The sequence below is a fragment of the Folsomia candida genome, unplaced genomic scaffold, assembly GCF_002217175.1.
Source record: "Folsomia candida strain VU population unplaced genomic scaffold, ASM221717v1 Fcan01_Sc006, whole genome shotgun sequence".
Taxonomy (NCBI): domain Eukaryota; kingdom Metazoa; phylum Arthropoda; class Collembola; order Entomobryomorpha; family Isotomidae; genus Folsomia; species Folsomia candida.
This window is the reverse complement of record NW_019091198.1, coordinates 1092365-1106425: the sequence shown is the minus strand read 5'-3', so window position 1 is coordinate 1106425 and position 14061 is coordinate 1092365. Positions and strand designations below refer to the sequence as shown.

General features: G+C 35.8%; 2 protein-coding genes across 6 annotated transcripts; one reads left to right on the top strand and one right to left on the bottom strand.

The window, feature by feature from the left end:
• The first annotated feature begins 45 nt into the window (after positions 1-45).
• On the top strand, positions 46-14045 carry LOC110851390 (ubiquitin carboxyl-terminal hydrolase 47). Of its 5 annotated transcripts, none has more exons than XM_035852771.1 (26): positions 46-603; positions 7385-7491; positions 7588-7812; positions 8423-8633; positions 8706-8890; positions 8972-9146; positions 9222-9346; positions 9432-9625; positions 9693-9708; positions 9865-10023; positions 10080-10304; positions 10395-10535; positions 10614-10793; positions 10886-11096; positions 11170-11402; positions 11465-11585; positions 11680-11709; positions 11790-11907; positions 11992-12034; positions 12137-12227; positions 12313-12569; positions 12649-12767; positions 12852-12969; positions 13046-13198; positions 13286-13455; positions 13527-14045. In XM_035852771.1, the coding sequence occupies exons 2-26, from the start codon at positions 7474-7476 to the stop codon at positions 13675-13677; spliced, it is 3669 nt and encodes a 1222-aa protein (XP_035708664.1). In that variant the 5' UTR covers positions 46-603; positions 7385-7473; the 3' UTR covers positions 13678-14045. The 5 variants fall into 5 exon arrangements, with proteins under 5 accessions (XP_035708664.1, XP_035708662.1, XP_035708663.1 ...); XM_035852769.1 differs by lacking the exon at positions 46-603 and adding an exon at positions 6690-7148; XM_035852770.1 differs by lacking the exon at positions 46-603 and adding an exon at positions 6690-7177.
• LOC110851469 lies at positions 1491-6848 on the bottom strand. Its single transcript, XM_035852774.1, has 12 exons — positions 6816-6848; positions 6599-6695; positions 6412-6539; positions 3697-3909; positions 3480-3635; positions 3313-3396; positions 3095-3240; positions 2770-3016; positions 2521-2708; positions 2293-2452; positions 1974-2218; positions 1491-1903 (listed from the first exon to the last, which is right to left on the bottom strand). Exons 1-8 carry the CDS (start codon positions 6831-6833, stop codon positions 2866-2868), a joined length of 993 nt encoding a protein of 330 aa, XP_035708667.1. The 5' UTR covers positions 6834-6848; the 3' UTR covers positions 1491-1903; positions 1974-2218; positions 2293-2452; positions 2521-2708; positions 2770-2865.
• Positions 14046-14061: the final 16 nt, after the last annotated feature.

Here is a 14061-nt window from a genome sequence, read left to right as displayed (position 1 = left end):
TCTAGATTCAAATCCGGTTATCTCCTCAAACGACATTAATTTTCTGGCTCTGCACAATTCTGGCTCTGTATATACTACAATCTGGCATTTTTACAGAAGACACCTACAATAACTTCCTGCTTTTCTAGTCAACTGATTCAAGATTGGTATCAATCGTATGAGTGGTGCGTGCGTGTGGCTGTTAATTGTACAACTGACTGACACAGTTATTATTGTTATAATTTGTAAATAGTTAAGTAGGTGATGGAAGTGATTGGGCAGCAAGGTTCAATAGCCAGCAATCTAACAGAGTTCAACATTCAATAAATTGTTTAACTACTTAGAATTCGATTCGTATATATTACAGTTACAACAACTTCTTATTCTATTTATCTATAATAAACTTCATTATAATTGTGGCATAGGTGCACATAATTAATACCAAGATCTTAAATATTAGGAGAAAGTGAACTTTACGAACAAAGTAACGAGACACGCTTCCACGAAAAACTGTGGTGAAAGTATCTGCAAAGAATCTCCGCATGTATGTTCTTCAAGTGAGACATACAGTATCACATAAAATACAATTCAGGAAACTATCACAGGATGGATCTGTGAATTGAGTTAAGTGGCAACTAGAAATAATTGTTAATTATTTAGCTTCTCAGATATATAAATATTTCGAGCCTTTTAGATATATTCAACATGATGTTCGTAATTTAAAGCTCAAACAATATCCAATGAAACCTACTACATGGGGTTTTGATTGATCATGCTTTATATTACACATTTTCAGATAACTGCATAACTTGGGATTGCCTTTTTAACTTCAAATCAAAATTTAAAAAACACCTTTTTTGAAAGATCAGTTTCGGAAAAGTGATTTCAGAGATATCATCACATAATACTTGCATATCCTTGACTAAACTCTAATGAAACTTTATTTTCCGAGGTTAATTGTAAGCTGAATATTTACATTGAAAGATAGGTCAGGATAGATCAGGGAAGATTTATAAAAAATGCAAGCAAACATAAAAAAGGTGCCCATGCATGTGTTTGGCAATGTTCACATGGGCCTCAAATTTTTGTAGCAAAATACTACTTGAGAAAATGAAGAAAAATAGATAGGTCCAATCGTGCAAAGTCGTGTTAAGCAGTAATTTTTGACAATATTTCCCCTGGTATATTTACTTACTTTTGAAAATTGAAGCTTTACGTACACGCTTAGAAAAATATACTTAATCCAGAGTAAAACATAAACCTATATCAACCAAAAAATGACTCGATACCAAATCAGATAAACAGTAAGATTTTGTGAAAGGGTAGCCACTTTGACTCGAAATAAAGTGAAGTAGTTCAGGCTCATGCACTTAGTATTAGGTTCACTACGCTCACTTCAAAAAAAGTGGTCATATATTGAGCTCGATATTAAGTGCACATCTTACCCCGTAAAAAGTGAATGTTTTGTTGATGAAAATGTCACTAAAAATAAAGTTAGCAGGCAAACCCGGTCTTTTTAAATGCTTGAAATGTTTATTGACTATAGATTCAATAATAACAACCAAATAATCACAACTTATGTTTAATATTTTTGTACTAATGTAACCTAAATACGGCACATGATTTGTCCGATCAGAGCTTGAACAACCGGCGGAATTGGTGAGTGACTTCCGTTTCCGGCTACTCCATGGGAAATGAATGTCCAGTGATCATACGACTCGAGAGGAAAGGGTAATCCAAGCACTGTAAAAGTTTTGAAACAGGTGTCGAGGGCGACTAGGAATCTTGAACCGCACGGGATTGCCACTTTATCGATGATGACATAAAAGGCATCAAATTTCAATAGCGCTGGAATTCCCAATGCGAGTATGAATGGAGCTTTATTGCGATTTTCGTCTAAGACATCCGCCACATGCGTATTTACCTAATACAAAAATAAAAACGGGCCATTGAATTTATGTGAAGATGTCGATATATGTATGATACATCCTTACCGATTTAAAAATGATGAGACTTTTGAGGCAGTCTAAATCAGAAGCTTTAATTGATTTAAAGTGCTTTGGAGACTTAGAGGCTGCGGGGATTTTTCTTTTTCGTGTTCCACAGATATTTGCCTGCGGCGATTCAGAAAGACTTTGCTGCTCAGTCGACATAGTATATCCGGATGCTGGCGTCGCTTTTCTTCCACATGATGGTAGAACGTATGGCAAAAGGCAGTAGGCGAGTGTCATTTTGTCATCTAAGTATAATGAGAAATCTTAGAGCCCTATATTATCATACTTCAAAATTTTTGTCTAAAATATCGCTCCTCACCATCATCCAAATCGCTAACTCCTTTGAGGACATCTAGCTTCTTCATATAGTTAATGTCGCTTTGATCGGCGTAATCTAACAGCAATTTTGAAACTCGAGGCCACTTGTTATACAAGACAAGAGACAGCTTTGGATGGCGAACATTAAAGTCCTGGACAATCTATAAGGCAAGTCGAATATCAGATACTATTTAAACGACAAAAGGAAAGTTAAAAATAGACCACCCACCATTCCTTCAGTGTCAAAGAGACGAGGCATAATGTTCATAATAGACTCTAAATGAAATTGCCCCGTTTGATGGAGTCGACGAATGTACGTTCGCCTCGAAAACACCGTGTCTTTCATGTGATTTTTTATTTCATTTCCAAAATTGTGCTGCATGTAAGTTAGTATGTCTTCCTCAGGCTCTTGGTCATCTAGAATTAAAGAACTCTGAGAATGCGGTAGATACGTATGATAGTGTTGTAAAATTATTACCATTCTCATTTTCAGAATCCCAAGATTGTAAAACTGCTTCGTCTAGTTTGTACTCCAATACTGTCCTTTTGGAGTTAATTGCCTTTCTTTGATTTTTTAATCTCTCCTCCAAAAACCCAGTAGCGCCACAATATGGAGAGCTAAAAAACCACATCTCATATCCGTTTTGTAATTTTCTCCGATCCCCAAACGTCGGGTATAATTCACCAAATCCTTGGCCAACTGCTCCAAAGCTTCCTTGCTAGGTCTGCAAAATAAATATTGAAACACTAAATGTCTAAACATGGTAAATAAATATAAAACGATGAAGAATATTGTCACAAACCGGGTTCCATGGTGCAAAATGACAGCATCGATAAGAACAGCTGCAATAAGTTGCCTATCTGCTTTAATGATCATTAAATTCTCTGGAATCTTGGTGGCGACGATTTTTTGTAAAGAAGTACATTTCTGAAGGACCTCGTTTATATCCTACATAGAATATGGAAAAAGGACATCAAATGTGAGCGCACTTCACAAGTCATGCATAAATGACTCACTCACAAATCCATAGATATTCCTACGTGACGAAGATTGACGGGGAATTTGTTTTAGATTTGGAGCGGTCCCCGCCTGGCTTGAAACATTCTACATGCAAATTAAAATAAAACGAAATTTGAATTCTACTGAGTATAATAAATTAAATTGATATTGATGGATGAAATAATTACACTGTTCGAATTTGCTACTGCTGCTCCCGGAGAAGCAAATACCTGGTTATCAATTTGTGACCTTACTGGAAAACGGGTTTTAATTGGTACAAGATTTGACGGCACTAAAAGCTCTTGACAATTTTGTGAGTCCAAGACTGGAGCGGGTGGCAACTCCTGAAATATAATTCTTTAAGGGACAGTATTACAACCTCAAATATTGGCAAACTTATCAAACCTTATTTTTAATTTCCTCCTGATTTGAATGCGAGTTGGAGCTTTTTGAACTACATTTTAGTATTGACGGCGACAAGCACAGCCCCCTTTCACGTGCTTCTTTCTCGTCTAAAATGTCATTGGTATCAATTGAAATCCCAGCTTCAGAATGAGTTTCGTCTTGTAGAAATGAACATGAGAAATTTTCAGTCTCAGGAACATTGACGTGAAACGTCTGAAAAATTACATACAAAATTAGTTTTTCGCACTTACTTTATTGTTTAATTTAAATACACCCATAAATTCCAAAATCATTCAGAAATTAATCCAATAAACATCGTACATAGGAAATTAATGACTAAATTAATTTAATTGGAAGGATCATATAACTAGATAAATCATTTAATTTGAACGACTGCATTGAATACAAGGGCAGGAAGAAGGCAAAATCATTTATATCAATAATTCGGACAGATTTTTTATCATTTAGAACATAACTACAAAAATGGTTATCATACTCTCCACTCATTTCGGAAATTATTATACTACAGTCTCCATCTTCCAAAATAATTAATTCAATTCGACCAAACAACTGTTCCTCTTCTCTGCAGCCCAAGTACACAAAACTACCAATCCGATACTCCAACCCGTTTAAAGTTGCCTTGTTAGAAATTTTTACCATTTCCATGTTAAATCTGTCCCTAATTAAATTCTCGAATTCCAAAGACGATACTTGAACTGTGTCGTAAATATCACAATGAAAATCATTAGGGTAGAACTCATTTTTAGACAACAGACGAAAACTTCGGGACAGTTGATGACGATAACAGACTGATTTGGCAATATTTCTAAAATTACAAGTCATATGCGCATTTGTTTTAAAGAATTTATGTTTTGCTTCATATGCCATGCTCCAAAAATAATGAAATGGTCCAATCAATTCAATTGAACTTGCATAATGCAATAAATGGTGATGCTTTGGCTTGAGCAATTTCTTAAATATTCCTTGATATGACATACAAAATTCCGAAATCAATGAGTCTACATATGTCAAACCACCCTTAGAGATACTTGGAGCCATTAGAATATCTAAAATTTCCCTAAACGTGAGAAACAAATTCCACTGAATATTCCCGACTGGGACCAAGTCACCAATTAGCAGAGGTAAAACCGTTATCAAGCATAGTGATTGGGAAGCATTCTGGCCAGATTTGGAATCACCTTTAAGGTAACTTTGTTTAAAAATTGAAGGCTTGGTATTGCAGAAATGTCTACCATAATCGAAGGATTCAATCCTGTGATTTAATTTGTCTAAGGTCATGAATTTTTGACTTATTAAGTGCTGAAGTAAAAGAATAACTAAATCCATACCAACTCCCTCAAATGTATCATGCATGATATCGAACACTACCATCTTCGTAACATGGTGATATGGAAGCCGATTGAGTACTGATTCAAAATTAATTCCTGTTGCTGAAAAGTTATTAGACCTAAGGTCAGCAGTGTAGTTTTCTACCGTACGTAAATTAGCGTCATTTAAAATAAAAGATTTCTGGCATTCTTGTCTATGTAATCTACAACGTCGACATGGAAAATTGGCAGTGAAACCTTCTGTAAACCCTAAAATGGAGTGAAGGCCTAAATTATCCCCAGATAATTGAGCGAGTGCAACTTTCACATTCGTCTTTACCCCGTTAAGGTCAAAATCAATTCCCACATTCCACAGCGAAATTAATTCCTCAACTATTACTCGCACAACTGAATTTGATGAAGAAATTTTCATGTCAGAGCTTTTCACTGATGCTAACAGAAGAATATTATCTAACGATGACAACATAAATTTTGGGAGATCAAGAATCGAATAGTAGAAGTTACTCAGCTTATGCTTGCCAGCCTTCGACCCTAAAGGATTTGCTACCTCAGCCTCGTCAAAGTAAATATTTATAAATATTGTGTTTTTGGGGAAATTCATTTGGCTAAAAAGCAATCCATCGCGGAACGTAGTAAACACATCTCCATTATACGACTTGTTTAATTCAAGAATCTCAAAGAAACCAGGTTTTCGTAAAAGTTGGAGAAGTGACTCCGTAATTGAAATGTACTGCATTGTCACAGGGCGATAAAATTGTCTCTCCGGCGTGCGACGAAAAGCCAGGTCAGAGTCGAGTACAATTGGTTTGGAGTTTATTATCAAGTCGTTTTCAGTCAAGTATTTGTCAAGCTTATACTTCGTATCTAGTCCATCAAAAGTTGAATTTAACAAATCAATTTCCTCGTTCACTGAGTTAACTAAATCATCCATACTGGGATCAAAAAGCTGGGTGCGAACTATATTTTTTATATTATGTAAAATACTATCTACCAATAATTTTATAGAGGAAATAATGTCATCAAACGTGCTCATTGGCACTTTTCCTGATTGTAAGATGCTAGCTAAAACTTTCATCGCAAAATATTTTAAGTCAAGGGCTTGATTTTCCGATCCTGTATCATTCCCTAAATCTTGAACCTCCGCCTCTATTTCATCCACTAATTGATCATCGCTATCCTGAGAGAGAAATATTCTTTTGTGAAGCTTAAAAATATTTCGAAAGTGATTTACAAATGATCGTCTTTCAAATAACCCGTCACAGTGTACACACTTGTGAACGTCACTGTGGCTAAGCCTATGTGTTGTCTTAATATGTACAAGTAATTTAGAAAAATTTACAAAGCCTGTTTTACATAAAAAACATACATAAACTTCTCGCGATTTAGTTGCCTGTAAAGCTCGCAAGATCTTCAAACGTGGACCCATGCTTGGAACGATTTCCTTTAGATTTTCTTCAGTTAATAACAGGTAGCTCTCGTCGTCAATATCATTATCTAGAACACATACAATCAAATATTTAATAATTGGCAGGCTTGGAAAACGGCAAAACTACCTTCAAATTGGGAGAATAAGTTGTCCAAGCCAAGTTGCTGCAACATTCGCCTCAAATCGCCTGAATTGTTTTGGGACATGGTGATCGGCTTAGTCTCCTAAAAACACGAAATGTTATTAAATTAATAAATTGAAGAGTTATTGAACACATTTCAGTCTCAGTCGGGTAATAGCCAGACTTTAAAATACAAAATTCTACTCCAAATGAAAGTTCTTACCTGTGAAGCTACAATCATGCGAAGCTAGAATCGCCTGTGGCTTTGAATAGACGGTTCATCAATTAAAATCTTAAATTATAATCTTGCAAATTGAAAAGTAATTTTAGCAAAATTATTCTTCCTCTGAGAGGAAGGAGAACAGAGAGAATGAGTGAGTAACCCGCTCACAGACTCGTGGTGGTGGATAGCTTTTTTAATGCTCGATTTCGGGCACTACGCGACGTCATATCTAGCTTTGCATACTAGATTTTTAGTATGTGAATTTGAGTGTGCTGGATATCAAGTTCAAAATCATTTCAATTACTATTTATTAAGTAAGCACCTAGTAAACAAGTAAGTTTTCGATGGCCACTTTATAACAGGTATCCGTTTGGGTTAACTTTATTCCAAACTTGCCTGTTGACTAGAAATAGATGTCAGTTTACTTATTATAAATCAATGTAGGAAGTTACCCCGATATTTGATTTGGGAATTTCTAAGCGTGTACTACTGATTACAACTGAATTTTTATATTCATCAATTAATTGTAAACCCCTTATAATTTGTATTTTCATTTTGATTGATTTTAGATACTGTCAATTTGTCTCCAGGAAGTTTCGAAAAGATACGTTCATCATATTGTACGGTTGCATAGATCTTGCAAATTTTGTAGGAAAACATGAGTCCTGTAACGGAGGTACTAATTAACTTGCATTACAAATTGTAATTTACAATTAATTATTCAAGCAGGGGAATTTTGATTTATAATTCATATTTTTGACTAATTTGACAGGCCGTTGAATCTGAGCAGAGCTCTCCTTCCTCCATGATAACATCCCCTGCAGAGGAATACATTTGTTTGAAAGTAAAGGATGTTTTGGGCATGACAACGTTAGACTTGAAGCGATTGGTTTATCCTGTCGACGCCACTTTTAAAAATCTCTTCGACGATACGGCTGAAGCATTTGGAATGAATGTCGAAGATTTTGATCTGACATATCAAGAAAAAATGGACCTGGTAAATTTTGCATGCAAATCAGAATGTGTAAAACTCTTTCTTGGGGAAAAAAATGTGCATTTTTGCCTATACGGACATTACCTGAACAATTTTACTATGTACAAGAAACAATGATAACAATATAATTGGCTTTCCTATTCGGTTTTTGTAAAACGTTACCAACCTTTCACTTCTCCACAAATACTACACAAGATTATTTACTTTACTGATGTACTCGCATTTAATTACGAGTAATTATGAATTTGATAGACTTCAACATGTGTACAAATTGTTTAGTGGTGTCGACAATCATCCAGCTCACTCAAATAAACATAATTAAATTGTTACATGTCGACAAATCCTGTAAAACTGAGAAAGATTACAACTTACAATTTGTTAGTTACAAATCATACGATCGTATAATCACATTGGCCCGACTTTACCAGAAAGGCAAAAAGGCATTGCGGGGAATCGGACATAGCCAGCCGAAATCCACGTGCTTAATAGGCAAAAAGACATTTTTATGACGGCATGCGTTTTTGCACACTCTTATCTAAACTGCACAATTTTTTATTGTATAAAAGTCTAAATCTTTACTAGTCTACATTTAAATACTTATCCTTGTTTTCAGTACGAACTGTCCGCCATGCCATCCCACGAAAGACTGACAGCAGCAAATCTCCTCCCTTCACGACAGAAAGAGTACGCGATTACTTTGTCGACTCGATCGAGGAGGAACAAGAAAAAGTATCTTCAATCCATATCGTGTAATCTGGAAAGGTCCCTAGATTTGCCCGCAAACACCAATGATGACATGCTGCTTGACGATGAAACATCCGAAGGTGATTTGGAAAATTTAATTTTAAAATTTAATTTAAAACGTGCATTTTCGTGAATGGGTTATTTGTATTTAGGAACAGGAGGTAGATTTGTTGGACTAAAGAATAAAACAATGACCTGTTATTTAAACAGCGCCATCCAAGGATTGTGGTTTACTCCACAATTTCGTAATCTAATTTATTCTTTCAACCCACAAAATGGATCGGGAAATAGAAAAAGTATTTGCAGACCGCTGCAACAAATTTTTCTCTTGCTACAGGTGAATATATTTCCGATTTTACAATATATTTCATTAGTATTTAGGATTAAAACTATTTTATTTTTTTCCTATCTCGAATAGTTCTCTGCTCGTGACGCCATTGAAACCGACGAACTGACGAGGACTTTTGGTTGGACGGACCGGGATACGTGGCAGCAACATGATATCCAAGAGCTGTGCTCACTGCTGATGGAAATGCTTACTGCTGAGTTTAAATCGACTCCACAGGACGGGCTGATAAATTCTTTGTATTTTGGTAGCTGTCACCTACTTTGCATACCTTATCAAAGTTTTGGTTGTTCAGGTATAATTGATAATATTAATTATTCAGGTTTCCTCGCAGACTATGTTAAATGTCTCGAGTGCCATAACATCAGACATAAACCGGAAGAATTTTTGATTCTCCCACTTCCTATCAGGAAGCCAAACAGGAAACAATTGGACGAACCGACCCTTGTAAGATGGCAATTTCTAGTTTCTGTAATAACACAACTTTTTATAAGAAGCATAACGTTTATGATACACTTTCGGACCTGTGTAGGAAGAGGCATTGCGAATATTCACTATTCCCGAGCTGCTGGATGGCAATAATCAGTATCGATGCGAAAAGTGTGATAAACCAGTAGATGCTCATAAGGGATATTTGTTCAAGAAGTTGCCTTGCATCTTTAGCGTCCAATTGAAAAGGTTTGATAGTGACTGGGAGACTAATCGGCGTTACAAACTGAACGATAAGTAGGTCATAGCCATTTCTGAAAATTCAAAACATTTCGTGATATGACTCATTTTATTTAAATTCTAGAATCGTTTTTCCGGTGGTAAGAGCTGATATCAGTACTTATTAAGTGCCTACCAATTAATTATAAATACAAAAGTTGCATTGATACGACACCTTGTATTTTATTTATTCGCTTTGTTTTCGTCAATAATATTGTTCTGGCTGTATTACTTATAAGGATAATTTCAATTTACAGGCACTAGACATGAATAAATTCATGGATACTTCAGACTTAAGTGGTCCACAAGATGCGAGCTGCATGAATTTAGAGTTACTTAAACCGTCCCCTAATTCTGACGTAATGCGCACTTCTCACAGCCGCCCTGGTGTCATGTTGACGGACGAAAACCAAACCGTAAGTTACCAGAATGCTTATACAGGGGAGTGAATAATTGGCTAAATATTTTGCAGAGAAAAAGACTGGCAGATAGTTGTAGGGTTGTGGACCTAGGATCCAACAAGGACGACGTAATTAAAACCCTTCAGCAAATGAAAAACGAAAACGGTCCAAATGTATATGAATTATTCGGCGTCTTTGTTCACCGCGGTGGCCTTGCTGGAGGTCACTATTACGCTTACATACGCGATTTTGAGACATACAGATGGTATCGGTGTGATGACGCCATGGTTAGAAAGGTACATTTGACATGCATGCATACGCACATGCATATTTAACTTGTATTCCTATAATTCTATTTATTAGTCACTTTTTACTTATTCGGTCAGGCCCGAGTTGAAGATGTCACAGCCACGTTTGGAGATCCTGAGGACACTGAACAAATGTCCGCATATATGCTCATGTATCGTCGATATGATGAGGACAGTGTTTTACCTTTCCTCCGGAGTGAACTACCTCCGCATATTTTGGTATAATTTGTCATGAACATAATTAAAAGAACTCTTCATCCGTGATTCAATGACAGTGATGTTATAACATTCCCATAGGAAACATTAGACGTAATAGTGGAAAATGATAGGAAATCAAAGGAAGACGATGTCATTGAGAAAAAGACTATTAAAATGATTGTCAAGTACAAGCAGTACAACAGTTGGGAAATTAGCTCAGAAGAGCTGGTGCTACCAAAATTTGAATCAATTGGTGATATTTCTCATTTCATATTTAAGGTATGCATATTCATGTAAAAGTGTACAACTTTCATTTGCGAATACGAGTTATTAGAGTACTGATTTGTAATTCATTTTGTTGATATTTCCAGAAATTCTATCCGGACTTTCCTCTTCCTCCCTCAGACCACACCCGTGTATGTAGATATGATCTTGACTTGGGAATAATCGAGAACAGTTTTGACGACAGCACACAAAATTTGTCGTATTGCTTAAAAAATCCACCTCCGAAAGCTAAAAACGAGGCCCTCATACTGGAAGTCAAAAATGAAACTGATGTGTTTCCACGATACTGCGCTGAAGGTAGACTTATATAATAAAAGTTGTAGCACAATGTAATTATTTGCTAGATTCTATAAAACTGTATATTTTCTAGACTTGGTCTTTATCACTTTGCTCACGGATTCCGCTTTAGCCAAAGTTGACAAATGGGAAGAATTTCATGCAGAGACAGGCCATACAATTGGCGATTTAAGGAGAAATATCTGTTCCAAATGGAAAATAGCTGAGGCTTCTTTCCACATGGCAGTTCAATGGAACGATACAATTCTTCCTTTAAGCGATGATGCTATTATCTTAAGCTCTTTAGTCAGCTCAAAAATTAATCGGGTAGGACTGTTCGATTCAATTTCTTTGATAACAATGTTTGCATACGTTAATTTTATTTGTAGCTATATGTGGAAGCCATATCAAACTCGGACGTCCCAAAATGGCTCGAATTTGTGACCTGCTTTGTAAATATTACAGAGTACAATATTCAAGTGCAACACCTGCCGTCGTCTTATCCTGGAGGTATTTAAATACCTCCGTATATAACTAATCGTTAAATTGAAAATCGCTTCTTTTACCTCATAGTAATATTTATTTGTTTTTCCTAAAATTCCAGGGAATGATTTCTTCAACTTAAACGGGATAGGTAAGTATTTAGTAATATGTGCAAATTATTTCCACCATTTATGTAAGTTTACAAAATAATTTTTTCCTATTAAAATTTAGACATTCGATTAGAAGTTGCACTCTCTGGACCAGATGAGTCAATTCGAATGTTGACAAAGAATACTGCTAACGGAGAGAGTAACGTTAAAATCTTATCACTAGGATCTGACACTTTGAAGTATTTCAAAAATTTTGTTTTCTCGTTAGTCTTCACTATTTGCCAACTTTCCATGTATCATTTCATGTGTACATTTGTTTACAGTTGTTCCCCTGAGCTAAAGGAAGACATCATTGAAGCTGATAAGGTATGAACAAATTACGTTACGTGCACATATAATCTGCTTTCTAATTTATGAGTAGGATGTATCATAACATGATCGATAATGCTGATTTTAAAATTCTCCTAGGACAAGGCTTTGGCAATCGACAGTAGAATTGTGGAAACCACAATAATCACTGTTCATACGTCTTTAAGTGCAATGGAAGAAGATTTAATACGTATGTGGTCCTTAAATTAAATTGCATATAAAGTTATTGGCAGTACGACAAATGACACACATATATGCTTTAAATTTGTTTATAGCCATTGTTATCAATGTGGATTGTAGAGCGACTCTATCCACCCTCAGTAGAGCTCTGCAGGAAATATTTTCCGTCCCGGAAACCTCATATTGCTTTTTTAGTTTGAGAGATAACGAGGAGACTGAGATCCAGGATTATAGTCGTAGAATTCAGAACGTCCTTTGCCAAGGTGACAATTTGAGAGTTCGATTCTGCAGACGTTTGCAGCCATACGAAGGTCGTGTTTCAGTCTTTCTATTAAAAATTGATGATGTGACGGTAAGTTCCATTTATGCATTATGCATAAAGAGTGGAAACTGTTGCATCATTAAACCTGACGTTAATTAAATTGTTTCAGGATCCCGGAAACGGCAATTACTTGGGTGATGCTATACTCCATCCAAATATGAGTCTGCAAGAAGCAAAGCGGGCTGTGTTGGAACAATGTTCAGATTTTCTGCCTGAAAACATTGCATTGTAATCAGTTTGTTGATCTATCCGTATTGTCATGTTGGTAAAATATATAATTTGTATGAAAATGGTTATTATTAATTCCCGTAGCGATAGTTGGCGATTAAGGAGGAAACTCGCTTCAAATAGAGTGTCAAAGATATTTAGGGACGACATCCTTGTATCGGAATGGTTAACTCGGATTAGTGATGCTGAGATTTATTTACAAGTGAGTATATGTGTATATGTGTCATATTCTAATATCACGAAAATTTGTTCCAATTATTGGACATGTTGTACTTCAGATTCTAGAGGACAAAGCTCCTATCTTGGACAGGGACACGTTTTCAGTCATGGCAAGAATTTGGAGTCCAAGCGAATGGACATTAAATCCTCCGTTCGAATTTACAGTTTTCCATGACCATAGTCATGAGGTTCCTGCCTTACTATTTGAAAAGGTAATTATCAGCTGGTAGAGTATTCGTTGTGAGCTAAATTATATATACATACACAATTTGGAATTTGAATGTTTAATTCTTCTGTAGCTTCTCGAGTTGACGGACATACCAGCAGACTCAATAGAGATTGCCAGAGTCGAGCTACCATATCCTTTTGCCCTGAACCCAGTCGCCATACAAGAACTTGATTGGTTTGCCCCTGGGTCTTCGACAAAACCTATGTATTTATATAATGACGAGTTGGTTATTTTTGCACGGTAAATTACATATCAAATATCTGATCGTTCTTATGAAAGGTTTATACTTAATATTTTAATTTTAAATCCAGAAGCAAGTCCTGCATCCCAAGACAGTGGACGCTAGAGGAAGAAACCATGTACCGGAAAGAATATGAACGAGAGCAGTACGGCACCCCACCAAAACGTGAGACGGGGATCAGAATAAATCTTAATTTATCAAAGTCACCAAGTTCTCGTTGAACCATTCTCCTACATACGTCATGTCCAGTATGTAAATATATTCGGATACTAACTATTGCAGTATTGTGAAATAATTTTAGCAATAATACAAACAGCCTCAAAGTCTAGCGTAATGTGGTGTTCTGGTGTTGTTATCAGGAATAGGAAAAATCACACTTGTGGTTTTATGTGAGCTCAGTAGTGGTGCATATGTATATTCGTAGATAGATAACCGGAACTGGTGGTATATGTACATAGCTTTAAATTAAATTGTATGTTTTACTATACTTACTATGGAATATAGGACTATTCCTATTTCTATCTTCTTGTACATGTTTTGCTTTCTTAAGCTGTAAATTTTTATCTAGTAATAAATTTCTTGTGTTAAATTGTGTCTGTCTATTT